The sequence below is a fragment of the Aspergillus vadensis genome (genome assembly GCF_003184925.1).
Source record: "Aspergillus vadensis CBS 113365 unplaced genomic scaffold BO88scaffold_2, whole genome shotgun sequence".
In the NCBI taxonomy this organism is placed as follows: Eukaryota; Fungi; Ascomycota; class Eurotiomycetes; order Eurotiales; family Aspergillaceae; genus Aspergillus; species Aspergillus vadensis.
In genome coordinates this window covers 935098-961325 of record NW_020292040.1, presented here as the reverse complement: position 1 = coordinate 961325, position 26228 = coordinate 935098, and the positions used below count along the sequence as shown (strand labels likewise).

The following is a 26228-nucleotide window of genomic DNA, read 5'->3' as shown; positions in this document are numbered from 1 at the left end:
AGATAGATAATACTTTCTATCCATTCGACCGATCGGATCTACATGCATCCCGTCTGTCAAACTCCGCTCCTCTATTCCCTACTATGTATTCCCCTTTCATCCGACAACAACTACTCCCTAATAAATACGACAGTATATAATCTGCCATCTATCTACTAACCTCCCGGATCGTCCCTGACAAATGTCACCGCCACTCCCGAACATGGATAGTAAATGTGGGGGGGCCCGATTGAACCCTCGGACCCAATCGAGTCAGTCCCATCCAATGAGATAGTTATCAATAAGTAACTTGCTTAGTATTACTTAGTAGTTCCTGGGGTACCTACTGAAAACTTCCCCCTCCTCATCCACAAAACCCCGGCGGATCTCCGTAGAGTTTCATGACAGCTAATCTAACTACGTGGCCACGTTCATATCTACTACTATCCCACTTTCTAAAGATATCATCATTCGCATCCTATAGTACATTACAACATCCAAAATGGCATCAAATACCTACTCCTACACCCCCGACCAACTCACCCTCTACCTCGAGCGGATCCACTACGGCTCCAATGAATCCGCCACCAGCAGCAGCAGCAGCAGACTACAACAAGCACAACAAGCCGTGAAGACCGATCCGCTGGGTACTCTATACGAGATCCAACGGCGGCATTTAGCATCCATTCCCTGGGGAAATTCAGCCCTGCATTACTCCAACCACCGGACCATTGATATCCGACCTGCGTGTGTTTATGAAAAGTTAGTCACGCGTAGGCTGGATGGCTACTGCATGGAGAATAATACCCTGCTGTATGGGGTGTTGAAATCTCTAGGGTATGCGGTTTATGCGACGGGTGGGAGGGTGTGTTTGGCTGCTACGGGGCAGGGGAAGGAGGGGTTAGAGAAGTTGTATACGGGGATGTATGTTTTTTCCTATTTCTTATCTATACTAGGAGTTTTTCTATGGGGGTGGAATTGGTTGGAAGGGATTGTATAGATGTACTAATGATGATGGTATAGGTCGCATATGGTGCTGATTGTGCTGATTGAGGGGGAGAAGTATGCGGTATGCTTATCCTACTTAGTATCTGAGTATCTTGGTGACTACAAGCTAATGGCTGTGCAGGTTGACGTCGGATTCGGGGGTAATGGGCCTACCCGGCCCCTGCCGCTGAAAGAGGATGTTGTTTCGGTCTGCATGGCTCCGACGGAGATGCGTCTCGTTCATGAGCCCCTGCCTGAGTATGCGGACCAGACGCAAAAGGTCTGGATCTACCAGATCAGGTATACGCCTGACAGCAGGTGGATTCCCATGTACTCGTTCCTGGGGACGGAGTTCCTGCCGCAGGATTTCGAGATCATGAATTATGCGACGAGTCAGCGGCCCACGAGCTGGTTCACGCAGTCGCTGGTTTGTACGAGGTTCATCATGGATGAGGCGGAGAGTGAAGTGCAGGGGATGTATTTTCTCGTTGGGCGGGAGGTAAAGAAGAGACAGTTTGGAAAGACGGAGGTTGTGGAGACGCTGGAAAGGGACGCAGATCGCGTCAAAGCCCTGGAAAAGTGGTTTGATATGCACTTTCGTGATTATGAAGTCGAGGCTATCCGCGGTTTTGTATCTGAGATCAAATAGATATAGATGTGGAAACAAAGGCTTAGACAAATTCTACCTGGCAGTGTACCCAGCCGGCCAGATATTTCTTATAGTATGATACAAACAATCTTTCATTGCGTGGATATTTCTCTCGAAAGTAATGCGGCCGAATAAATAAGGAACAGGCGGGAATAATGACATGACGTGTGACAACCCATGCTGTCTAGAAAATCCGTTTCTCGATCTGCCACGACTTAGTATTTTGCTTCGCTCACTGCTGCTGATGGTGCTGATTCGTACCTTCCAGGGGTTGCTGAGCTCGAATCCCTTGGGAGCTTCCGGGTTGCTCGATTGTCCTCGTTTCGTGCCCGTGATTCTCAGGTCTCTCTCCATCACTGATAGGCGGGGTGTCGATGGTTAGCTCGCTGCTTCTGCTTCAAGGTTGGAAATAGGAGATCGCCAATTGGATGTTGCACGACGTCAAATCGAGGTTATCACATACTTTGCTGTAAAAGAGTTAGTACGTCTGATCCCAGTCGCATCGGGTAAGTGGCAGGTTCACTTACTCTATCCCACTTGTCCTTGTTCCACCGCGGCATCTTGCCCTCGTTGTCCCATTTCCGAACCGCCCACAAGCCGGCACCGCCGACAGTGAACGACTGTGTCACGCATTGGTCAGTACCCGCCAAGTTGAAAACAATTGAGGGGAGGAAACGGTCGCTGGACGTACTCCGATGATGATACCAAAGGGAAGAAGAGCCTCGAAGGGAACACCCATGATGACGATATGAGTCGAGAAGTCCGGAAAAGAGCAATGCACAAGGCTCAATTGGAGTAGCAGCGAGGGGAAAGGTGAAGCTGGTGTGGCCGCGGGAATCCGCCGTTCGTCGACGAGGTCTGGAGGTTGGCCCAAAGCGGTTTAGGCGGGACGGCTGAGTCAGCACGGCCGTCAACCTCACGGGCAGGAGAAGGGGCAAAGAGGCCGCCGACGATTGCGTTGATTGCGCAAGTGGACTTGAGACGGCGTTTCCCTGGCTGTTACACGCGTCTACTTCTGCTTGATCCGGAGTGTCTGCTCTTTTTGTGGGCACGGTACGTTTTCCGCCCTGTCGCTACACGTGTTGCTTGCCATTGTCCGCTTCCCGCTGTTGCTACCTACTCCTCACTGACCTTGCTTGGAAAGCATGCGCTTGCTGTAGGGAATCGAGCTTTCTATCTTGTGCGGATCTCCGTTTACAGTGCGTGGTCTTCAGAGCTGTGGCGCCCCTGGCAATTCGTTCTAGGCTTCCCGATGCCCGTTTCACGCGCGGCACCAGATGATCGTCTACTTTCGCGGGGAGCCTGAATAGCCTCAACACCTGGGCTTGCCTTGTATCTCAAATCCCCGAATCATTATCTGGCGACTATCGTGACAGCCCTGGCGACCACCGTGACATATACTATGCCGGCTATCGTACCGCTAGCCAACGACGACCCCGGGTCGAAGACCCCGGCGGATATGGTGGACAGTGATCAGGATGCGGAAGGGGAGGAGGAAACAGATTTGTATCAGATGGATCAGCAGCTTCAGGATGCCGCGCACCGCGCTTTCACCGGAGAGGCTACGGACGATGCCGCGACTGGCGACCTTGGGGAGGATCAGGACGCAGAGGGGGAGCCGGATAATGAGATGAGTCTGGTCGGAGATCAGAACGATACCGAGCCGGTTGGCGCAGTTAAGGTGCCTCAGAATGGCCAGTCTGCCGACGACGAGGATGCAGCGTCGGAGGCTGCTGATGCGGAGGCAGATCCGGCGTTCGAAAACCAGAGTGACAGCGACCAGGAGGCGCACCGTTCTTCATCGAGCAGTCAGGAGTCGGATGAAGAGTGGGAGGGCGAAAGCAATGACCATGAGGATGCGGAGGCGGAGACCACGGTCCGGGGAAACTGCATGTAAGTGGGGACCTGGCCCATGCCTTGTTCGACAATATACCCATGGGTACTTGGCTAACTGGTTGGACAGATTCTGTGGGCAAGATGAAGATAATGACCCGAGTGAGGAGTTCGAGGAATATTTGACATGCGCAGTTTGCGGCGATCATTGTACGTTGGGTTGCGGCCCCATCCAAACTATAATTTCCCCGGATATTGGGCGATCATTACTGACTCGGCAACCCGACAGCTCATCGGCAGTGTGCCCGCGAGCAAAACGCACTAGGCGATGCAGAAGGTACGTTGCTTTTTGATATAAATTGCCCCTAGAGTGTCCGAGAGTGTCCTTGTGCTGACTCGTCTAGATGCGAACCCGTGGAGGTGCCCGACGTGCGTGCGCGAGAAGTTGAAGCCCAGTGCGGAAGATGGCGCGGCGCCGCAACGGAAAAATAGACAGAAAAACATGCGCAAGGAGCTCCTGCCGGCTCATACGGGTGAAGACGGCTCCGATTTCCATTCAATTTTCAACACAGTCACTGTCAACGAAGAACTATTGAATAGCTCTCGGTCGCTGCGAAAGAGAAAGACCATGTCCCTCTCTGCTGAGATCGAGGAGCATGCGCCGGTGCTTCGCAAACGGCAACGCCAGACACCGTTGCGCTACGATCGTGCGGACTCTCGCGAACGGATGGCTGAGACAGCTGACGGCATGTCCCCGGTACGGACTCGTTCGCGACGCACGCGTAGGAACGAGCAAGAGCACTGTCGCGTGGTGTTGAAGCAGTTTGAGCGTCTTGTGATGGCTTTTCGCCTCAACGAGTCTAAGCTGTCTAAAATCCTCAATTCTCGCAGCAGGTCACAGATGAGAAGCCGAAGGACCCCAAAGCCACCACCCGTCGCTCACGAGCCTCAGGCTCATTTTGCACCGATCACACCCGCCTCATATTACACCCCATTCTATTCATTCAGCGACCGTGAGACCGACGAGCTAAAGGGCAAGCCCTACGGGGGCATCCTGACTGAAGCGGATGCGGATACCTCCAAGACACTTCCAACACACCTCGACCGCGAAAGGTTCGAAAAGGCCCGCCAAAAAGCGGAGGAAGAGTGGCAACGACGAGCTCTAGAAGCTGAGAATACAGGGGAAACTGTACAGCACGCGTCGCAGAAGGTGTCCGGTCCCCCATCTAGAATCAAATACATCAACTTCGGCGGCTACGAGATTGAGACTTGGTACGCTGCACCATACCCGGAGGAGTACAGTCGCAATCGCATTCTCTACATTTGCGAATTTTGCTTGAAATACATGAACTCCGACTATGTCGCGTGGCGCCACAAGCTCAAATGCCCAGCGAAACACCCTCCGGGGGATGAGATTTACCGTGAAGGGTCTATATCAATCTTCGAAGTTGACGGACGGAAGAACCCTGTTTACTGTCAGAACCTGTGCCTGCTCGCCAAGTTGTTCCTGGGTTCGAAGACACTCTACTATGATGTTGAGCCGTTTCTGTTCTATGTCATGACGGAGTTCGATGATTTGGGCTGCCATTTTGTTGGCTACTTCAGCAAAGAGAAGCGGCCTAGCTCGGCTAATAATGTCTCTTGCATTCTCACCCTCCCTATTCACCAACGGAAAGGTTACGGAAACCTCCTCATCGACTTCTCGTACTTGCTCACGCGCATTGAAGGCAAGACGGGCTCCCCGGAGAAGCCTTTATCCGATATGGGATTGGTTTCTTATAGAAATTACTGGCGTCTCATTCTATCTTACCAGTTGCGGAGTCAAAGGACGCCGCTTAGTATTACCGAACTATCTGAGCGGACCGGTATGACCGCAGATGACATCGTGTCCGGTCTGGAAGCTTTGCGGGCGCTTGTCAGAGACCCGGTGACAAAAACCTACGCCTTGCGGCTTGACTACCGATACTTCGAGGAGTGCATCGCCAGCTGGGAAAGCAAAGGATATGTCCAGCTTAACCCCGACGCGCTCGTTTGGACACCTTACATCATGGGTCGGAGCAACCAATCCCAATTTGATCGCGCCCCGTTACACGCCGTGGCACCCCGGGAGGGCCTGGAGGATGAAGAAAGCGAGGATGTGAAGGAGTCTGGAAACGAAGAAGAACGACAGTCTCCAACAGATGCTGGCGAGTCTAAGGAGGATGGCTCTGGTCCTCCGACCACGAATGGGACTGGCGACATCGACTCCGAACAGCTTCCGACTGAGCCAGCTGGACCTCCTTCTACTGATATGCTCTCTAATGTGAACGGCTTCCGTCATCCGAATACGGCGTCGGCGACCTCGAGCACACCGGCCGAGTCCAATCCTGCTGGAGACGTCCCTGCCTGGAGATTTGAGATCTATCCTCCAGTGCAAGCACCATCCCACAAGAAGCGTCCTGGCCGACCGTTCGGCAGCAAGACCGCCAAGATGGGCGGGACACCAGTTGCCGTTCGAACCAGTGGCCGCAATACTCCCAGACGAGCATCCGTTTTGACGTCCGTGACTCCTTCCGCAAATCCAGCTAGTGTTCGGCGCGGCCGTAGCGCGAAACTGATTGACTCCCCTGCGGTAGATTCTACGAGCGCAGAGCCGGATGGCATTGAGAATGAGCCGTATGATGATATGGAGAATACACCGGCAGATGGGCCATATACGACGTCTCAGACCCATGTATCCACCGAGCCCGAATTGAGCGCCAACCCAGCTGTCGGTGAGGACGAGCTACCCACGTCCAATGGCACTACGGATCCGGAGAATGAAGCGGCCGAGACGCCTAATGTCGAGCCTGTAACCCCTTCCAAAGGCAAGGGTGTGGAGGGGAAGCCCAAGCTCACCAAGTCGGTTAGCCGCAAGTCCTACGTGGAGAAGCTTGAGCTTATGGTGCCTGCCGAGGACACCGCTCTGTCGGCGCACGAGAACGGCGTTGCAGACAAAGCCGAGCGCAACGGTACCGACGCGGACGGAGACGCTGTGATGGAGACCTGATTCTGCGACATTGTCTAGGGTCTGGAGGTTTCGAATGCATTTCCAAAAGATTTTACTATTCACGAGGCATTTCCCGGGGCGTTCTTTGCGAGTTACTATTGTTGGGCGTGGGGTGTTTTTGTTTCTTGACTCTCAAGTCTGGCTTTGACTTTGCTTACGGGGATACACTTCATGACTTCACCTACTTGGCTTTGTCTCTTTCTGCCTCTACACGTCTATTTGTTCTCTCTGCACATTGTACTAAGCAAGGAGTGACGGGGTCATCTGGAGTTTTTGGGTTCGTCTCTTCCTTCGATGCACACTTCAGTACATTGCCTACTACACCATCGGTTTCCCAGGGCTGTTTGTTTCGGATCCTGTGAGACCTTCCATTCCCCCCCCTTTCTACATTACCATTCACCCATTATCGCTCCATTCATGTGAGAGTTTGATTTCATTAAACTTGGACGTCCTTGCCTATTGCTTCATTTTGTGCGTTTCTTCTTCTCATTCAGCCCTACTTTTGTAACGTAGCTTTTCTCCCACCGAGGATGAGATCTGTTCTCATACCAATCATGATTGTCGCTACCTACCTACCACCTATTTACCTGCAATTTCCCAAGACTAAGCTAGCTCCAAGTAAACATGACAAATCCATCCAAATCGAATAACATAGCCTTTAATCAACCACAACATAAACATCCAACCTACCATTACTACTACTACTACTACCACACAAAATCAATAGTTAAGAAAAAAAAAAAACATAGAAACCAAACAAATATAATATATACAGACCCAGCAAGGCAAGAAACCTACTACCCAAAAAAAAAAAAAAAAGAAAGAAAAGAAAGAATGCGAGATCCGATCCCTCCGATTCCTTCAGAAAACTCAATCTCTAACTAATTAGCCACATTCTTACTAGATAGATACTACGTACTTGCTTGCAGCGCCACACACACCGCCATCGGAATTAGTAAAATAGTAAGTAATAACTATGGGGGCGCTGCGCTATGTTTGCCCCGGAATGTGGCTGAAACAGCAGGATGTTGCCCGAAATGGGGGTCCGTTTGTTCCGCTTTCGGTAGGTACTAGGTGGATAAGATTCCATCCTACCTTGCCGTATGCCGTAAGCAATGCACAAATACTACAGTACATTCGAGGTGGGATATTGCAAGCGGTTGGTTGGTAGCACTCCAAACTTGGATAGAGAAATAGGGAAAAAGTACTGACAGAGGTGTACACACTACAACAGATAGTTGAGGTGGTAATAGTAGAGGTAGTACCGAATCAAGCAAGACTAATTCCTCCAATGAGAAATGAGATACCGTTTTTTATTTTACTTGTTATATTCTTCTCGGAGATAGACCGAGAGGATTTAAAAAGAAAACCAATAGGCAAGAAAAAGGAAATATCTATTTAATACAGAATAAAATAATTAATCGATGAAAGAATATTTTAGAAAGGTTGCAAGGCAACTTAGAGTTTGGCCAGGTGGTTCTTGCAGACAACTTGCAGGTTGGATTTGGCTGAGAGAAGAGGATGAGGGAGGAGAAAAAAGAGTGGGTACTTGAAAGGTTGCGTGAGAGTTGATTTCCAGGAATTCATCCAAGAGGTACTTACAGTTTATCTAGGAAGAGTCGGTGCAGTGGAAAGTTTACTTTGCATTTACTTTGGTAGATAGTTAGGGAGTACTTATTTCTTGACTTTTTGGTGTGTATTATTATTATTATTATTATTATTATTATTATTATTATTATTATTGATTAATCCTATTTTGTTATTTTTTTTCCTGCTGAGGGAGTACCTTCCCTGCATGCATTTCTTTGTGTTTTCCTTTCTTTTTTGGCTTAGGAGGGGTATGTATAGCCCTTGCCTAGGTAGCTACCTAGTAGTACTTAGATCTATCTTCCTACTACTACGGAGTATCTATCATCCAGTAAAAGTGCCCCAGTATACGGAGTACTCGTCTCTGTCTGAATAAGAGAAAAATCTCCTCTTCCCGGTGGCTGAAGGCTTGAAACTTGGCGAGATTGACTGTCTATAAACGCCCCTCTCGGGCGGTGGCGATATACTCAACAGCAAGGAATGTGGCTTTGAGATCGGATTTTGGAATCCTTTTCCGAGGAGGAAATCCCGTTTGGGAATAGTGGTTTTTTGATTTACTTACCAGGCCAGAGTATACGGTATTCGAAGCACTGCGAGGGGCGCTATGGTCGGTTTTATTAGGACGAGATGCAGTTGGAGAAAATTCTGAATACCGTGACTGTACGGAGTAGAGTCGAGCCCGTTCGTTTCTCTCCTGATCAGTTGGTAGGAGGTTACAGGTCATCGCGTTGCTGAGTGGGACCACGAAGCAACTCGACGGATAGGACTTTTATCGGTCCCCAGTCAGAATGAACCGAGGTGTGGCTCATGTGCCGAGCAGCTCCGGACTTCCTGCACATCGTACTTAGTCCTGTGCTGATGTGGCGATGCGGCTGGCATGTACAGTACGTCTGGGCTGCATCCATGGTGGTGATAGTGTCTGCTAGGTACAAGCCCCCTCCCCCGTGTAATGCGGTGGAGGTGCTGTTTTGCATCCTGCGATCTTGACTGCATGTCTGATGGAGAATTTGGAATTTCGAATGCCCCATTCCTGACAATAGCTATTGTGTGGAGTGTTTGTGTCTGCGATGCGTGATGACGTTCGATTTGGGCTGGGTTGGCGGTGAATGGTGATGGATTGCTCTGTGGCTATTTTCATCCCTTCGAGGAGGAAGCAGAAGGATATCGACTCTATTGCTCCGGCCGAAAGAAGGGGAATGATTACCATATCTGATCCTGGAGCAACGATAAGTCAATCAATCGATAATGATGGCGAGCCCGTCATCGAATCAATTAGCGGATGAGAGGCGTCTTAGCCTGTCTGACCTCTCGGATTCTGAAGATGATCTGTCAGTTAGTCAGGAATTTTCTCTCCGGACCATCCCCTCCTTCCCGTCGCCGTACTTCGTGCTATCATCTAGCCTTCTTTTTTACAAATCACCCGGCCTTTCCTACTGATGCTTTCTGATCGCTTCGATAAAGGCTTCCCGGGGTCTTTTCGGGGTCTTCGATAGGCCCGAATCCCTGTTCGGGCTCTCCTTAGTCGGACCAGCTGAGGCGTCGATAATTATTACTCGCGATTAGCGAAGGATAAAATTTTGTTTTGTGCACCTTCCGGTGCGGACGATGCAATGGACGAAGGACTATTTTGTGGTCTGAACCCCGGTCGAACCATGATCAAGAATTCTTCTTGGTCCAGTGCGGAGTAGTACTTAATTCTTTAATCAAAAACAGGGACTGGGCGGGCCTCGGCTGCCCCCTGGAACTCCTGAAGAACCGGCGACGAGCGAACCCAGGAAGTTCTAGCTTCCAAGGAACATACCCTGGGTCAGATCTTCTTGAAATTCGGAACCGCCCCCAGACCCCGAATAAGCATAACTGTAGCGTAGTCTAAGCGTTAATGAAAGTCTGGTTCAGACTGGGGATGTTCGGCGGACCGCTGTCAACAATAACCAGGAAAGGTTTCGCTCCCCGTGCTAGCTGGAGTCTGGACAGAAAGGCAACCGCTTGGGTCCGCCGAACACTTCATCGTGCATTTAGTCGGTGTCCCCACCAGATATGTAAATGGTCGAAAGGGGAGAGAGGGTCAACTGTTCGATTGTCGAGAGACAAGAAAAGGAGGGGGGGAAAAGTGCGAAAAAAAAATTAGTTCCCTAGTGTTGGTGATTCTGGTTCTCTTTTTTTCGACTTTCTTTTTCTTTTCTTTTCGTTTCTTTTTTTTTTTTTTTTCTTAACTTTCTTTTCTAATCGTTTGGCGATTCTTTACCCACCCTGATTTTATCAGTAATTTTTTTCCTCTCCTGATCCCTTTCGCTGCTGTCTTTTTGTGGTAATTTTCACCTCCCTTCATGGGTCATGGCGGTAGGGATTTTATTCCTTCAAACTAAGAACCCACAGTGGGCTTTCCACTGCCTGTTCGGTGTGTGTGTGTGTGTGTGTGTGTGTGTGTGTGTGTGTGTGTGTGTATTTGTGTGTCTGTGTGCGTCTGTGTCTATTCGCCCATTCAGCGTCCATCAAGCAAGGACAATGTCCATCCCAAAGCTTCATTGTTTTGTTGTCATGACTCGGTAACCTCGTACACCATGCCATCAAAACGTGGCATTATCGGTACACTTGTGGTGTAGGAAATTTCCTTGACTCAAAGACCCCATGGTAGCATCGCATCCGGAGACTTGCTGACAGGTCTCTCTGTCTATGGCGTCGATCAGGCCCAGTGTGTGTTTGTGTGAGTGTAAGTGTGTGCTCCGTACCCATCCACAAAGTGATGAATGGACTAGAGCTGGTCTTCCTTGGTTTTACTCCCCATCTTGCTGCCCCATTATACTCCGTTCTTGTTTTTTTCTTTTTCCTTCTTTCTGCCCGCCTCTCTTCTTTCCCCTCCCATTTCTGCTTACCTCCGTCGTCCAACGGATGGCTTGATCGAGTCGTGCGGCGGACAAAATAAATCGCATCAGTCGTCCAAACTCCTTATCAACCCTTCTCCGCTGGTTTCTTTTTTCCCGTCGGGGATGGATTTCGTTCCTGACTTGCAGGTACCATGTCCAAAGCTCCGCTATCCTGGACGTCTGCCCATCCATATCCTTACAAACTTAGGCATTGGTCTATGCCACCCTTGCATAGGGATTGCCAATCATCGGACGCATGCCTTCTGCTGATCCTTTTTACGTGATAATTTTCTTGATGAACCCCGGACTTCCGTCTGAGGGGATGTCAATCTCTTAGCGAAGATAGTTGGGCGCGTCGCTGCGCTGAACGCAGAAATACAATCTCTCTGCCAAAGTCGATCATCCAGTTGTGCTTGACACTTGGCGAATGGCGAGAATCGCGATTGCGGGCTCCTGGAACCAGTAGCTTCGCAGTTGATGCGGCTAGATGCAGCTGCCACTACCACCTAATAAGATCCAGGATCCGTACGCAATGCAATCCCCCAGAAAACCCCGAAAATAGAAAGGGTACAAGGGGAAGGGCAAATGGAAAGTCGGGAAGGAGAAAAATAAGGGCCAAAAATCAGATGGAAAATCCAAGGGGGAAAAGGCGCTGTACGGAGGAAACAAGGAAGCGTAATTCTCAGCCGCGCTTTTACACAGCGTGAACCAGGGACCCTCAGATTATGCATGGAGAGGCTGCGTAGTCCAACCAGATGGTCAACACTATTAAAGTAAGGTTAGCTCTTCATTGCTGAATCTCGCTTAGGCAAGTGAGAGGGAAGAATTGCTCTCGACGATCCCTCTTTTTCAGAAACGACTCATTATGCATGCTTACTTTCTCAACGCCGCATCAGCCCAGCGATCCGATCTCTGGCGGCCCGGCTCTGCTGAGGGGTGAGCGCCCCCGTTCCCCGAGATCGAATCAACCTTCCAGCACAACAGTATGAATGTATCAGCGGGACGCAAGCTCTGCGACCTGCGTGTCAAATTCCAGGCAATGTGATGCATCTCTCGGGCTAGGTCCCAGGAATGCAGCAGCAGCAGCAGAAGCAGCAGCAGAAGCTAAAAGGTTGACTTTCGAGCCCGACCTCTTTCCCCACGCCTGCACGTTGAAAAGAGGCCCACTCCCACCACTTTTGGTCTGACTATTCTCATTGTGATCGATTTCATATTTATTTCTCTGTCTCTCTCTTTCATATTCCTTCTTTTCTTTTTTTATATCCGTTTTTCGGCCAGAGTGGTGGTGGTTGTCCACGATCGTCAGGCTTCCTTTCACTTGGATCGTCGTCGCTGAGGGCATCCCCATATTGTGAACATCGCGGGGTGAGAGATATCAAGATAAGGGGTGGTCAATCCCGTTGTCGTACAAAAGTCAGTCCAGAGTGAAACAACCGAAGGTCGAAGGGAATAAATCCCCGAGCAAAAGGATTTGGAATTTGGGAATTGGCTGCAGCCTTTGCTGTCGAGGGGAAGAACGAACAGACAGGGGATGGGCCCTCGTGACACAGACCGGGGTTGGCAGCAGCAGCAAAAGCAGCAACTCCTCGTCGCCGTTCTTCTCGGCCAAACCGCATCGCTTTGAAACTACCGCCCCAACTCTCTTCCTTCCAACCCCCTCTCTTCATCATCTTTGGGGTTCAATAGACAAGCTTGTGCACCCTCCCCGAACAAACCTAAGCAAGAACACGCGACTAAAGAACGGGCACAGAATAGGTAGGCTGCCTCCAAAAGCCTCAGTATAATTGCTTGAACAAAGTTAATTTTGATTGACGGGTCAGCTCGAAATCCAACAAAGGGCTCAAAGGATATTGAGTGGGCCTTGGGGCCCTGAACCCCTCCTGCCGTCTTCTCGACCTTGGATCTTCCCTTTGTCTAGAAACACGGTTCTTAAGTGGATGACATAAGAGGTCAGTCAATGGTTCGTCGTGTCCTTGTGATGCCGTGTCGTTATTGAGCATGGTAGCGGTAGTAGTGGTGTGAAGGGGAGTGAGGTGATGAGGAGGGATGATGTTACTGCTTGTGATGCTGACTCCTCGGCCGAAACGCAGAGAAACTTTGATAGGCGGATAAGTAGGAGCCAACAACTGAAAAAGGGCGACGGACTAAAGGGCCTATCTATCTACGGATGAGCGTCGCTCTTCCTAAACCAGTGCAGAGATAACTGGCTTCTTTCTCAGTACAGTGCTGAAGGAACGACGATACAGTACGAGTCTGACTGGAGACTTTAGACGCGCGCACCGACCAGCATCAAACAACTTCACTGGCGCCAAATCAAGAGCTGGAGACCCTGCGTCGCGCCTTGATACGGGTCTGATCACTTGCATAGCCGGCTCCATCTCCACGCGCACGAGACCACGCCGTTGCGCGTGTGGGTTGGGGAATTGCTCGGGGAAGGGGGTAGTGGCTTGCCGCAAACGCGGTGGATTTCGTGCCTAACTCGAACCAGTGGTCTGTTGTTGGTTCGCAGACGATCCAGCCTAGAAAGGAGGGAGGTAGACTTTGAGTCTTGCGCAGGTGGCCGCAGTTTGGATGCGACTTTTTGTCATTTCCCCTCCCTCGCATTTTTCCTTCTCGGGACTTGCCAATGTGCGCATCATCTCCATGTCGCTGCGGTTCCTGTCGGATCGTCAAGGCTGATACAACACCCTAGCCCGCATGCCCAACCGTGGTTGAAGTGACTGGGAACGATACCATTCGACGGCCGAACAGTGGCCGGCGTTGCTCTGCGATTTCCGGTACAGCTCCACTAGGCCATTTGTCTGGTTCACCCTTCAGCTGGCTGTCCTCTTGATTTCCAGTAAATTTTTACCCTAGACTTCCTAATTTTGACACACCCTCGGGCACCACGCATATATTTTCGTGGATTTTTGTGCGTCAGAGACCTGTCAGAGGCGACTTTGTTGACCCATCGTTCAGCTACCGTCTGATCGCTGGGCGGTGTTCAATCCCGCCACACCTAGTGCTCGCTCGCTTCAAACTACTATTTGCTTGCCTGCTGCTACTATTATTATTCGTTTGACTTTTGGGCAAATTTTGTTTCGAAGGAGGGGCGCGAAAATTATTTTGTTTTCCGCTCGAGTTGGTCTGTGATTTTTCCCTTAATATTTTTTTTCTTTTCCTTCTCTACTCGGCCGCGCGATCTGTGACGTCTAGACCCGGGCGTCCATTGAATGACCCAGACAAACACCACGGTCGCAGCACAGCACCATTTGGATTCCCGGAATTTTCTTCAGGTGAAGGAGCCAAAAGAACTAGATTGGCCAGGCACCCACGACGTTTCATCCTCACGTGAAGAATATCCCTCCAAGGGTAAAAAAAATTATTACCGAAGAAGGCCTCGAAAGAACAAAAAGGAAAAATTTTTAAAAGAAAAAAGGGAATCCCTTGAATAACAAGCAAAAACAAGCGAAAGAAGAACAAGACCCAACAACACATAAAGAGAGGGGAGAAAAAAAGGAAGTGGAAAAAGAGAAGACCAAAAGAGTTTAATCGGAGAAAAAAAAAAGAGAGTGAGAAGGGAAGGGAAAAAAAAAAGCAAAAGAGGAAAATAAAGAAAAGTGACGAACACCCTTCTACTACTACTTCTCTACTACTACATTATTTCTCGAATCGGAGCCGCAGCAACAGCAAGCAACAACAGCAGCAGCCGCAAACTCAAGCAGCTCTCCTCCCCCTATAAGAGTCAAAAGAAAAAGGCAGCCCAGTCAAAAGTGAAGAAGAAGTGGAAAAGGAAGCAAAGCAACTTACTTAGCAATCCACTTGGGTCGAATTGGCTGGTTAAGGTTTGTCTGGAACCGTGCTCGGCTGGCTCTTGCCGCTTGCATTCTGACGACACCATCCATCTTTTTCTTCCTTCTCGGCGCCGTTTTCGTACCGCATTCGCCTCATTGCAGCTTGAAAACTACTTGAAGGTGCTACTGCAATTTCGGCCATCTTTCCCAGCGTCCCGACGCAAGTGGCAGCCCAGACGGTGTTTTCCTACGGATTCTCCACTCCGGAAGTTGGGTCGAAGGTCCAGCTCCAGCTGCTACGGACTGACTAACTAGTCAATCATACCGTCGTGTCCCATCTTTAACCAACCCCAACTCCCCTCTTTCACCCCCACCGTGTATCATTCTCTCTTCTAGTGCTTCGTCGAACCACAAGTCGCTGGCTGCTAGGTTCCAGAGACCCGAACTCTTCTTCCCTGCTGTTAATCCATCGGTTCATTCTTTGTTTCTTCATCATATCTCACTTTTCCCCTGGCCACCTTCTGTTGTTCAGACGTGGTTCACAGCTGTCCGTCCTTGCGGATATCCGACTTGGATCCTTTGGCTCCCGTATTTGCTTAGGTTCGATCCTTGAGAGCTCGCCTTGATGAGTGCGTCGACGTTTCCGGACGCTTCCCTTGCCCGCGATTCTCAGAGGTTTGTCCTCCCCAGTCTGCTGGACCTCGTTAAAATAACTTCAACTCTTACTCAGCTACCCAGGGCTTCCAACTGACTATGATTACCAGCTCCGACTTTGACCTGATCGTTCGCCAGCAGCCCAACCGGGCGCGCGTGGCGGGTGGGAAGGAGAAAGGTATGTGGAATCGCCCGCTCTGCCAGTCTCTTCCGTTCTTTTCTCTCTTGAAAAAAGCACCCCCCCCAACGGACGAGCAGAAGTTGACTTGGGAACCGTTTCCCCGCTGCAGAGCGCAAGCCAGTAGATCCACCGCCGATTGTGCAGATCCGAGTAAGAGAGGAGGGGACCTATCTCGCGCAGTAAGTGTTCGCGCTTGAAATTTGTGCTGTGTTGGGGACCTCAGCCCACTGACAAACACCGATAGGCATTACTTGCAGAGCCCTTATTATTTTATGTGCTGCAGCTTGTATGATGCGTCAGAGGACAATCCGGTTCCCGTGGCCCCGTCCACCGCTCTAACCGGCACACTGGTTTCGTCTCTCCACAGGTTGAAAGATGTGGACAATACTGGTAAGTTGGGTCTGCGGGTGAGCCTGAAAACAGGCCTTAGATTGGCTTACTGACTGGACCTGGATCAGATGGCGGGTTCTTCGTTTGGGGGGACTTGTCAGTAAAGATCGAGGGAGATTTTCGACTCAAGTTCACGCTCTTCGAAATGCGAAAGTAGGTTTCCTTTTGGCTTCGCAATAGCTCCCAACAAGCCTCTCCACAGCCTGTTTGAAGCGCATGCTGATTTTGCGGCGGTTAAAGGGACGTCGTAACCCATTTGAAGTCCATCATCACAGATAGGTTTACCGGTTCGTTCACTTTCCCGCGAACCCTGTTCATGAGAATGCAGCTCCTGACTCCGTACAGTATACCCGCCGAAAAGCTTTCCGGGCATGGCAGAGTCGACGTTCTTGTCCAGATCTTTCGCGGACCAAGGTGTGAAGTTGAGAATTAGAAAGGAGCCACGAACATTAATGTGAGTGAAGTAGCCTAGTGGCTGGGAAACCTGCGAGAAGTGGTTTTGTATGATTGACCAGTGAGACAGCAAACGCCCTGTCCCCCGGCCAGAGGAGTATCCGCAGCCGATTCCGCGCTCGCCGGATCGTTCCTCGATCCAAATGCCGAGCAACGCGTTCAGCGCTTACCCGACGACGAGTCGGGACTATGGGTACTATGGACAGCAGACACACCCCAGTAAACGGCCGCGGATGTCATCTATAGATCTTGGGACCCGGGGAATGTATGACACGGATGGGCGAATGCGTCAGATGGATACGTACCCTCAAACGGCGATCTACAATCAGCCAGGCGGCTACGCAACTCCTATGATGCAAGGCTATCCTGCCGGGCACACAGCGGTTCCAGATTATGCGGTGCGTCTGCCTGATTCGTTGTTTAGGAGACCGGCTTGAGAGAACGGCAGCGGCCCCACGAAGCGTCGTTTCCAGGGCCGGGGGTTTTAAGCAGGACGCTAACAATATGGCAGATGTCTTACGGAATTCCGTCCTCCACTCAGGTACCCCAGATGCAAGACCCTGGGGCACACGGTCGATCCAGCCAACAGGCCACGATGCAGTCCTTAGGAATGGTCAACGCGCCTGGTACTCCTGTATGGACTCCGCCTACCACCCGTCGTTAAGGACGAGAAGCTAAGAACCGTATATTATTCTGGATAGACAGCGGACTCGACGGGAGCAATGATGCCACAAAGCTACCCTCGTTCGCAATACCAGACTGGGTCCACAATCCTTCCTCCTCTGCAACAACGGAATCGAAATTTTGCTCAAGGAACCAACGGTGCAGCGGCACGAGGCTATTTTGATCAGTCTTCTCAAGCAGCGACGCCGATCCTTCCTTCACAACCTATTGCTACCAATGAAGTGGACAGGTACGGTTCTACGCCTGGCCAGGCGTCCTTTGAGCATCCTGGTTCAGCGAATGGGACCCCGCGATGAGTGGTTTCGGAGTGCTTGGGCTACTATGGCTCGGTTGCTTGTGGTCTTGATCGATGGTCGATTTTGCTCTGGTTATTCTTTCTCTCTCTTTGCTTTTACCTCCTTGGATAGACAGTTGGACGGGTGTTTTGCTTTTACTGGGAACAAGAATCGGGCTCTGGGGATAAATGGCGCCTCGGGGATTCAAAATAGGATAACCATACTACAGGTGTTTGATTGTTATTTCTATTCCCCGTTATTATGTTATGGTTACGGCTTTGGATCGAGTGATGACGGGATGATGGCTGGACGGTTGACTTCAATGTACATATTAACTCGAAACAGAATTTGACTTGAGATGGGTAGCTTAATGGCTATGCTGCCACTTCTCGTTATCATTAAGATGGATTATCCCAGAGCAATTCAGCTGAGTAATTCCTTCCAGCACAGAAGTTATATTCGCAGACTAAAGGTGGCTGCCTGAGGATAGGCCGGGTGTTGCCTTCCTTTTTGGGGGAGCTTCCCAACTAGAGTAGGAATCGACCGGCTTCTTCCCCTCGTCAAATCGTCGCCTTCACTCTTCACTCCACAGTTGCTAGCATTCACTCATTCAGTCTTGCTCCCACTCTGCTCTTACAATCATTTTGCATTACACGCAGCTGTGTTGTCGTCCACCCGAGTCTGCTCTGATATTCTTACCTCAACGCATCGTCAAACCAACCACTCTTCTGATCATGGCTTCTTACGAAGATGAGATCCGTCCAGTATCTCCGCCCCAAGCCTCACCGGAGGTCTCCAACCTGGATATTCGAAGTACCTGGAGCGGCAGCCTAGATGAGCCCGTCAACTGCAGGATCTCTATGGTGGTGAGCTGATACATCCCTATGACTGTACTTTGTCCATTGCTCATCGAGAAATTTCCCTTCGTCGAACTCAGGCCCATTGCATCCCCAACACGCAGCTATCCATCTTGAATATCAGATCTGCCGGGGTTTCTATCGTCAATACACAGTTGGTTCGGCTTCAGCCTGACCAGTATAGTGATGGTACTTGGTCAAGCTCGAGCTCCCCTTCCAGTCCTTTGTTCGCCTTTTCTTCTACGACAACAGACTCTTATCCGGCACAGTCTCCTATATCTGGCTCGGTGCTCTCTGAGGGACATTTTCGCGCAAAGATCGAGGATTCGGCTCGAGATTTAGTATCCTCAGTTGATGGGACTGCTGAGGATCACTCTAGTTTCCATATAGGAACCGATCAGCTGGGTCATCCTTTGGCTCATTCGTCATCTGTATCTGATCTTAGTGATGAGTATACTAGGCTTATTGATGCTATCAAGCAGCATAATCTGGGGAAAAGAAGTGCTGCTGCCGCAGGCCTGACGGAATCTCCACCGGGCTCGGATACGGAGGATCATAGGAAAGCTACGCGGCAGGATCATATTGCCAACATCAGTCCTGCAAAACCGGAACCCAAAAAGAAAATACTTGAGGGCTGGGCAGACCACGATGGACACCCAGTCTCCAGCTCCTTGTTTATTGCGAAGGAAAAGCACAATAATCCGCCCAGCAGGGCCCAAAGTGACCACATAACACAAGAAATTTCTTCCAGCAGTATGCACCCTAAGGGTATAGCCAGTGCTTTTGAGGTCAAGGGAACAGCAAGTTACATGCAGCTGGAAGCCAGTGATGCCTGTGCTACTCTCGACTCATCACTAGTGCATCCAGACACGGGCAAAGAACCTGATCTTATTCTTGAACAGCCAGTGATGGAGCGGTCCAGCTTCGGTGAAGTCAATGCAGACTTCACTTCGATTGATAAAATTACATGGTTACCTGAGCCTTCACATGAAGGTACCATAAAAGCATCCGGCAGAGTGCGCAAAGGCCCCTTCAGGAAACGATCAAGTGCGGGCTCATCACTGTCCGTTCCAGCTGTGAAAGAAGCGCCACTATCCAATTCCGGCTCCAGAGGGGTACTTCTGGTAGCTGATAGCGAACCGGAGGAAATTGCAGAGCCTCGACGAGTTCCAAAGCTCACCATACCGCAACCTTCTCATGAAAAGACTACGGACGAAAAGCTAACCTCCACGAAAAATGATGACGAGCCACGCTCAGATTTACACTGCGAACCGGTTTTGACTATTGACAGTGGTATTTTGATAGTTAAGAATCCTTCCAAACTTCAGCCAGGGCACTACAAGTTCATTGTTACCATATCCGTGGCCCTGCGGCAAAGAAAGCAGAGCGGATGGAATGATTTAGTAATTCAAGGCCTACCTAAGTTGATAAACGGCGAGTTTGGGTACCTTCTCTTTCTCATGCCAGAGGAACATGGTCTCGAGTTCCGCACCACGAACTTACAGAGACATAAGGTCGTGGAAAATTGCTTCCTGGGTGAGTTCAGCTATGCGGGTGACCTTGTGATCCCGTTGCGAAGGTGCGACCGGACATTTTACGGAGTTGTCAAGGACTTTACGGTGCACCAGGAGATCAGGGCCGAATATGCAGTGGCCTCTGCCAAAGCTGAAAGTCCGCCAGAATTGCAGGCAACATACCACGCCGTCTGCTCCGTCAGACTGCACAACCGTTGCTTTTGGGCCGAAACATGCTGTCTCATTCTCTCTGTCGACGGGGGTCCAGATAGTGTTTACCGCAGTAACCTTGATGCTCAAGAAAGCGGTTTAAAGATGATCCATATTCCTGCGAGGGAGAACGTCGGTATTGGCTCTGCGTACCTACAGATTATTTGCTCTCCCCGAGATCTTGAACTGTTCTGTGTGAACTGGACAGTTCGGCTTCCCCAACACCAAGCAATCAGTTGGCTCCCACGAATTTATCCGGGGTTTACCAGCCCTAGTGATCGTGTTAGACATCACCTCCGACGAACATTCGAGAAAGTGGAGGCTGTATCGGTCTCACGTATTGATCGTTCTCGTGGCTACGAAATGGAGGAACCGATAATTGATGACTCGAAGAAGCCTGCAGATAAAAGTGCGGTTGCTGTTGTGGCGGACCTAACTGCTGAGGACAAACAGCCATTGGATGGTTGCACAAATGAGAGCTTTCCAAGATCAGAGAACACTATACAGAAGGTGAGACTCGTCTTCATATGCGCTATCTATGTTCTGGGGACCATTTTTGCGTTCTGGCTCAATAATACCATCATTGATGCTGTGGCTTCGCCAACTAAGGCAACATCCACTGTTGCCGATTTGGATGCGGAAAGCCTTAACATGAGTCAACCGACGACAGTACGTTGGCCAAGCTATGTCAGTCAGCCCGATATGTCATGGGAAGGCAATTCCAAAGATGATCCAATACCAGGAGTCAGTATTTCTGTGGAGGCAAACGAAGAGGTAACAATGGTTGCTGAGACCACGAAAGCGGGCCACGAGTCTACGAGGTCGGCACCAGCTGCACCGCAAAGCCCTGAGTCACCGCAATCTGAACATGAGTTGACTTTTCGGGATAGGATTGATTACTGGCTTGGATGGCGGGGCCCAGTGGAAAGTGAGATTCACGGCGAGACTGTCGCATAATATTAAGACGAAAAGGAGGAATAGGTACTGATATGAATGACAAGCGAATGGCTTCGGAGAGGTACCCTGTGTAGTTAGGTACTACAGATGAACCAGGTTCTCATTGTCCTTCTGTTTCCGCAATATGCTTGAGTACTTCCTCGACCGCCCATTCGAGTATGTCCGTCATAGACGCCTCTCCCTGTCCAGGAGCCACCGTTACACCCGCGTCCATTCTCAGATTCACTCCCTGTCCCACCAGCCTAACCAGCTCCTGCGTGTCCGCACTCCTCCACTCCGTCGACCCTTCGTCCCCCTCCGGCAACAATAACCACGCATGATCCTGCACATAATTAGGCCACACAATATCATCAACATATCCCGGCGGATCGGTCCAAAAATTCTGCGGCGGCCGATCATCCTCCTTCTCCAAATCCACCTCCACCGACCCTCTCTGCGGCAACTCCGTACCAGCACCACCACTCTCCCCCTCACCACCCTGCTGTTGCACCGGCGCCGGCCCAATAGTCACATACCCACTCCTCCCCTCCCTCCTCTCCTTAACATTATCATACCTCGCGGGTAAAAACAACCTCACATCCATCTTCTCCTGCACCTCCCTCAACCCATGGTCCGGATCTTCCTCCCTGGGTGGTGCGAAGAGCAGAAACCCCTCCAGGAAGACGATCGTCCTGACACCCTCCCCATCCCCAGAAGAAGAGTTAGAATTGGCCTTAGTATCAAGAAAGTACCCAGGAACCCGCTCCCTGACCACCTCCCTCATCCGAGACACAACCTCCTCTGAGACCCCGGACTCTGTCACATCATTCAAATCTTCCTTTGATCGTAGGCGCGGAGGCAAGTGTCCGTGCGAATGGATGTAGGATAATGCGGCGCTGAGGAATGGGATGTCGAGTGCTGAAAGCGTGTCCCAGTTTTGGATCGATGTGGTGGGGTTGCGGGGGTGGGGGATTAGGGGGATTCTATATTTTCATTATTATTATCATTGGTCAGGACGATGTTTGTAATAGATAGATTGTGTGGGAAATGTACTTGTCATCTGGATGGTAGAAGTCGTCTTCGTGGACGATGAAGGTTCGGAGATTTGAGGTTGTGTTTGTTTGCGGGGTTAGTTTGGAGAAGATGCGTTGGAGGAGTCGGGCGAGGGTCGTTTTACCACTGCTGGAGGGGCCGGAGATGGCGATTATGGTTGTTTTTTGTTTTTGAGGAGGTGGCATTTTGGGGAGGGAGGCTTGCGGGGAGGAATTGGGAAGTGAGGGAGGGAGGAAGCAATGATGAAGGTGAGAAGACGTGATGTGATATAGGCATGGTGGGGCAGGGGGTGGGGCAGTCTTATCTGATCGGAGGGGTGTGGTTTTTTTTTCTTATCGCAGTCAGGTTCTTAGATCCATAAGGGATTGAAATATGCGGTAGCTACGCTGTTCGCTATTTATGTTTATGTGAGAATCAGGGTATAATTGAGTTCATTTATAGTCATCTAAGTACAGCAGCCATGTTTGATTTGTTGTGTCAATCAGGACACGCCCCTCCAAACAAAGATACCCTCTTCTTCTTCCCTGCTTCTGCGCCGTCCGTGCTCGCGTGAGCACTATCCGTTTCTACCACCGGAAATGGCGAAGTCCGCGGAGACCGACTCCAGGCTCGCGGAGGTGTCATGAGGATGCCCTGCGGCGAGAGAAAATCCAGACCAGGGGACGTGGACTTGCGCCTTTTCGGCGTGACGAGATCCGGCTCGTCGGTGCTCTTGTCTATATCCACAGTTCTGACATGTTTCCGCTTCCGCGGGGTGCTGCTGTGATCCGGTAGTCCCGGCTTGCTTATTCTTCCTTCCTCCTCGTCATCGGCAACGGCAAGCTTGTGTCGGTCGAATAGGCCAGTTGGATGTTTCAGGAACGCGCCTCGGGTGAAGCTAGAGTCTTCTGTTTCAGGCATCGGGATGTAACGCTCGTTCTGGATGATGGAGCTCATGGTGCTGTCGTCTAGGAGGTCTCGTTCGGCATGGTGGATCTCGCTGTCTGTCATTGCTTTTCTGCGCTTCAACATCTTGTCTTCGAGAGTGTCTTTGAGGACGAGGGTCTCGACGAACACGGGGCGGGTTTGGCCAATTCGATGGGCTCGCTTGATGGCCTGGCTTTCGACGTTCGGTTGCCAGATGGGATTTACTATGAAGACTCGGGAGGCGTTGGCGATGTGCAGGCCGTGCGATGCCTGGCGCAGGTCCATTAGGAGGACGCGCACCTCTTCCGACTCGCGGAATAGGGCGAGATATTCTGCTCTCATAGTGGGTTTCAGGGTGCCGGCGTAGATGCGGAAGTCTATACCGAGGAGTTCGAGGCCTTCGGCTATCCAGAAGGCGGCGTTGTTGTTATCGTAGAAGATGATGATTTTCTCGGTTTTGTGCAGCTCGGACACTTGGTCCAGGAGGTATGTTAGCTTTGCTGAGGCTGTGGCGACTAGTTTGGTGTGCGTAAGAGGGGAATCCTCCGGTAGGGTCTTGAATAGTCCCTTAGTGTATGTCTTTTTGGGTGAGTTGCTCTTGACAGGTTTGTCTGGAGTGGTCTTCTTCGGACTCAGATTGTCCCCTTCTCGCCCTGAGAGCTCGCGACGGACCTTGATCCCTGCACCGGCAAGCCCTTCTGCTGGGTCGTACGTGTTCAGGTGCTTCGTGATAAACTTCTGTGCATGGCGCGCCTGGGTTATGCCCAGCAGAAGTGGCTCTTGGTGCGCTACCGAAGAGTCAATGGCCCACATACTTCGAGCGTGCTCGGGAAAGTCTTGGATGAAAACACCGAGTTCATGCATCCTCTTGAAAGCACGCCAGCATCCAGATGCTTGGGCCTTTTGTGCAATTCGAACGCCTTCGCGTAATGTCTCTATGTCCTCTTTGCTTGTCTTGTCCCCGCGTAATTCTAAATGCTTCAGGGCAACGTCGATCGTGGGAGCAATATCGTCCGAGCCAGCCCACCAAAACCCTGCTTGTCGAAGATTGCTGATTACAGTGCTAAGGTGCTTGCGGTTCCGAGCATGGAACATGTAATCTTGGTCGGTGCGCTCCGAAGTGACGGCATTGACAGCCAGGCCGAAGATGAACATATTCAAGTTCAATTTATCGTAGAAGGTAGGCTCCAGATGGACGACCTTGTTATGCAATCTCGGTAGAGGAATCTCACTGTGAATGACCTCCAGACGGTGTCGCACGACAAGGCTCTGTAGGGTAGCCCGGAGAGATTGTGCTTTCCGTCGCCTGCCATCTTCGCCGATGGGCTTAATGTACTTTGTCCAATTAGCCGGGTCGCTTGTTCGAGGGTTAGACCACGGCTTCAGGTCGAGGAAGTCAATCACGATGTATCGTAGCTTGTCGAGGTCCTTGAGCTCACTGTCTAAGGCGTTCCCTGTCTTCTTTCTACCTCGAAGTACAGTTGTAGTAGCCTCAGTTAGATCAGTTTCGCTAGTATGCGTCTCCTGCGAAGCCAGACTGACTTCTACCCCATACAGCCCGCTGGACGGGGTTCCAGATACTATCCATCGACGCTCAATGTGAAGCTGACTCAGAATATGCATCATGATGGTCCGATTACCACTACCAGCCACATTGTGGCCTTCATCGACGATGATTCGAAGCCAGTGAAGTTTCGTCAAAGGGGACTCCTCGGGCGTAAACGAAATACGTCTGTTATTGACCACCTCGCCCGCCTCCTTTTCGAAGCGGATTCGCGAAAATAGAACGATGTCGTACTGCAATAGCTCATCTGGTGAAGGAGTCTTGTCAGAGCTGTTCCGTAGGACAAGCACCTTCAAGCCATCGGTGTGTGCCAAAATTTCACTGTGCCAGTGATTGACCAGATTAGGGGGCACGATGATCAACGTCCCCGAACAAAGACGGATTTGCTGAGGCGGCGGTCTAGGATACGCCACTCCACTTCGACCTTTGTGCCTTGCCGGTGGTGGAGGTATAGTATAGGCGCCACGGTGCCTCTCACACTCCATAACACATCGCTCATAGAACGTGCCGTAGTATCCCAGAGTGTCGAAGTGGGTCTTCCAAGGCAGTGAGAAGCGGCCTGCTGTCGCCGCTGCCATCTCAACAAGACTCCCCGTCACCTGCCGGACGGGGTTCTTCATCTCCTGGTATTCGAGCGGTATTTCGGGGAAATGACCACGCGTTGCCAGGATTACAGCCAAGCAAATGAGTGTCTTGCCGCAGCCCATGGTTTCCGCAAGGATACCTATACCCAGTCAGACAGCCGTTCACTCAGAATCACAGACAGCATACCTCCACAAGCCTCCGAATACATCTTCTTCTCCCGAAATATGCTCCCCTCTTCCTTGTCGTAGTAGTATTCCTCGCCCCTAGGGCTCTTAAATGCCTGCAGCCGTGGATCCAGCACCTGCGCAGGCTGCGCTTCCCGCTGGACCATAGTAGCAGCCGATCGGCGCTGGTAAGGGTACAGAGGCGTCTTGAGACCCAGCACCCCAGAGAAATCCTGGCCTGATTCTTCCTCTCCATGCGCAGTTACTGTAAGTAGCTCCCGCATCGCTCTTCTCGCATACGCATTCCTCATACTATCCAACTGGGGTTTTGGATCCTGAAGCGTATTGAAGATATACCAAAGAGACTCGTCCTCAAGACTACCCACAGGGTCATCGGCAGCCTTCAGATCTACATGTTCACTTCTGTTCCATGCTTCATCTGATCTGTCAATCCTCATCATGACTGCCTTGAGTGCGCGCCTCAATGCTGTGCTCGACCGCGGTATGGACTTGCGCCCGACGTCGTCAGGCAACACATAGACGCGAACACCACACCACGACGAATTCTCCCCGGATGCTATCGCCTCAGTCCATATCCATCTACTTCTTTCCAAAGCCGCGATTTCCGATGCCGGAAAGTTATCCGGTTCGACAGGGGCTGCGGATCCGTTATCGTAACTCCCATTGCGCCTTCTCAAAACACCAACACCGATATAGTTATCCAAGTTTTGGGTGGCCTCGCTTTTCCCAGACTGAGTATCCCCTGCGACAGGCTTCGACAATATAATGTGTTCCGATTGAGGCGTTGCAGGCGTGGACGTAGAAACCGTAGTTACGGTAGTTTCCGCGGAAGAATCAGGCCCGGTCGAGTTGAGAGCATCATCATCTTTCGCAGCCATGGCACAGCTTAATCCAGTAGTTTGGGTCTGCAGAAATTGAAGCAATAAATGAGCATTAAGCCTGTTAACAGAAACGGGCAGTTTCGCGAAGCAGACATCCAGCGCAATGTAAATCAAATGCTATTCTCACACAAGTCCATACAACATACCTGCTTAACTCCAGGAGCAATATTTCCGGAAACCGCAGTATAATTATGTATCAT

The 26228-nt window shown here is 50.8% G+C and overlaps 8 protein-coding genes across 8 annotated transcripts; 4 read left to right on the top strand and 4 right to left on the bottom strand.

The window, feature by feature from the left end:
• Positions 1 to 361: 361 nt before the first annotated feature.
• On the top strand, positions 362 to 1668 carry BO88DRAFT_440745 (arylamine N-acetyltransferase family protein). Its single transcript, XM_025709825.1, has 3 exons — positions 362 to 903; positions 1003 to 1048; positions 1109 to 1668. The coding sequence occupies exons 1-3, from the start codon at positions 482 to 484 to the stop codon at positions 1613 to 1615; spliced, it is 975 nt and encodes a 324-aa protein (XP_025567303.1). The 5' UTR covers positions 362 to 481; the 3' UTR covers positions 1616 to 1668.
• BO88DRAFT_401131 (NADH dehydrogenase [ubiquinone] 1 alpha subcomplex subunit 1) lies at positions 1461 to 2412 on the bottom strand. The gene is made up of 4 exons (XM_025705760.1): positions 2307 to 2412; positions 2139 to 2235; positions 1877 to 1971; positions 1461 to 1820 (listed from the first exon to the last, which is right to left on the bottom strand). The coding sequence occupies exons 1-4, from the start codon at positions 2352 to 2354 to the stop codon at positions 1800 to 1802; spliced, it is 261 nt and encodes an 86-aa protein (XP_025567302.1). The 5' UTR covers positions 2355 to 2412; the 3' UTR covers positions 1461 to 1799.
• A 168-nt stretch (positions 2413 to 2580) lies between these two features.
• On the top strand, positions 2581 to 6788 carry BO88DRAFT_98454 (putative histone acetyltransferase). Its single transcript, XM_025713304.1, has 4 exons — positions 2581 to 3508; positions 3579 to 3658; positions 3738 to 3785; positions 3853 to 6788. The coding sequence occupies exons 1-4, from the start codon at positions 3018 to 3020 to the stop codon at positions 6474 to 6476; spliced, it is 3243 nt and encodes a 1080-aa protein (XP_025567301.1). The 5' UTR covers positions 2581 to 3017; the 3' UTR covers positions 6477 to 6788.
• Positions 6789 to 10301: 3513 nt separating this feature from the next.
• Positions 10302 to 10734, bottom strand: BO88DRAFT_98292 (uncharacterized protein). The gene has a single exon (XM_025713303.1). The coding sequence runs from the start codon at positions 10629 to 10631 to the stop codon at positions 10413 to 10415; it is 219 nt and encodes a 72-aa protein (XP_025567300.1). The 5' UTR covers positions 10632 to 10734; the 3' UTR covers positions 10302 to 10412.
• Positions 10735 to 15325: 4591 nt separating this feature from the next.
• On the top strand, positions 15326 to 17358 carry vosA (the record flags this gene model as incomplete). The annotated part of the gene is made up of 10 exons (XM_025702681.1): positions 15326 to 15375; positions 15465 to 15532; positions 15645 to 15714; positions 15780 to 15925; positions 15994 to 16078; positions 16166 to 16212; positions 16271 to 16379; positions 16449 to 16776; positions 16890 to 17012; positions 17080 to 17358. 10 exons carry the CDS (start codon positions 15326 to 15328, stop codon positions 17356 to 17358), a joined length of 1305 nt encoding a protein of 434 aa, XP_025567299.1.
• A 501-nt stretch (positions 17359 to 17859) lies between these two features.
• Positions 17860 to 20925, top strand: BO88DRAFT_98019 (uncharacterized protein). Its single transcript, XM_025713301.1, has 2 exons — positions 17860 to 18203; positions 18275 to 20925. Exons 1-2 carry the CDS (start codon positions 18072 to 18074, stop codon positions 20873 to 20875), a joined length of 2733 nt encoding a protein of 910 aa, XP_025567298.1. The 5' UTR covers positions 17860 to 18071; the 3' UTR covers positions 20876 to 20925.
• BO88DRAFT_357091 (ribosylnicotinamide kinase) lies at positions 20888 to 22140 on the bottom strand. Its single transcript, XM_025703752.1, has 2 exons — positions 21908 to 22140; positions 20888 to 21837 (listed from the first exon to the last, which is right to left on the bottom strand). The coding sequence occupies exons 1-2, from the start codon at positions 22090 to 22092 to the stop codon at positions 20976 to 20978; spliced, it is 1047 nt and encodes a 348-aa protein (XP_025567297.1). The 5' UTR covers positions 22093 to 22140; the 3' UTR covers positions 20888 to 20975.
• Positions 22141 to 22384: 244 nt separating this feature from the next.
• Positions 22385 to 26025, bottom strand: BO88DRAFT_330334 (DEAD/DEAH box helicase; the record flags this gene model as incomplete). Its single annotated transcript, XM_025702628.1, has 2 exons — positions 22385 to 25101; positions 25149 to 26025. 2 exons carry the CDS (start codon positions 26023 to 26025, stop codon positions 22385 to 22387), a joined length of 3594 nt encoding a protein of 1197 aa, XP_025567296.1.
• Positions 26026 to 26228: the final 203 nt, after the last annotated feature.

Excerpts from the sequence above, each read along its gene's own strand:
- BO88DRAFT_440745 (XM_025709825.1), top strand. The coding sequence starts at position 482 with ATGGCATCAAATACCTACTCCTACACCCCCGACCAACTCACCCTCTAC. Across the intron at positions 904-1,002 it reads GAGAAGTTGTATACGGGGAT|GTCGCATATGGTGCTGATTG; the intron begins GTATGTTTTTTC and ends ATGATGGTATAG. Across the intron at positions 1,049-1,108 it reads TTGAGGGGGAGAAGTATGCG|GTTGACGTCGGATTCGGGGG; the intron begins GTATGCTTATCC and ends ATGGCTGTGCAG.
- BO88DRAFT_401131 (XM_025705760.1), bottom strand. The coding sequence starts at position 2,354 with ATGGGTGTTCCCTTCGAGGCTCTTCTTCCCTTTGGTATCATCATCGGA. Across the intron at positions 2,236-2,306 it reads CCTTTGGTATCATCATCGGA|TCGTTCACTGTCGGCGGTGC; the intron begins GTACGTCCAGCG and ends TGCGTGACACAG. Across the intron at positions 1,972-2,138 it reads GGACAAGTGGGATAGAGTAA|TGATGGAGAGAGACCTGAGA; the intron begins GTGAACCTGCCA and ends CCCGCCTATCAG.
- BO88DRAFT_98454 (XM_025713304.1), top strand. The coding sequence starts at position 3,018 with ATGCCGGCTATCGTACCGCTAGCCAACGACGACCCCGGGTCGAAGACC. Across the intron at positions 3,509-3,578 it reads ACGGTCCGGGGAAACTGCAT|ATTCTGTGGGCAAGATGAAG; the intron begins GTAAGTGGGGAC and ends CTGGTTGGACAG. Across the intron at positions 3,786-3,852 it reads CGCACTAGGCGATGCAGAAG|ATGCGAACCCGTGGAGGTGC; the intron begins GTACGTTGCTTT and ends TGACTCGTCTAG.
- BO88DRAFT_98292 (XM_025713303.1), bottom strand. The coding sequence starts at position 10,631 with ATGGCATGGTGTACGAGGTTACCGAGTCATGACAACAAAACAATGAAG.
- BO88DRAFT_98019 (XM_025713301.1), top strand. The coding sequence starts at position 18,072 with ATGGCTTCTTACGAAGATGAGATCCGTCCAGTATCTCCGCCCCAAGCC. Across the intron at positions 18,204-18,274 it reads ACTGCAGGATCTCTATGGTG|GCCCATTGCATCCCCAACAC; the intron begins GTGAGCTGATAC and ends CGTCGAACTCAG.
- BO88DRAFT_357091 (XM_025703752.1), bottom strand. The coding sequence starts at position 22,092 with ATGCCACCTCCTCAAAAACAAAAAACAACCATAATCGCCATCTCCGGC. Across the intron at positions 21,838-21,907 it reads TTCTACCATCCAGATGACAA|AATCCCCCTAATCCCCCACC; the intron begins GTACATTTCCCA and ends ATGAAAATATAG.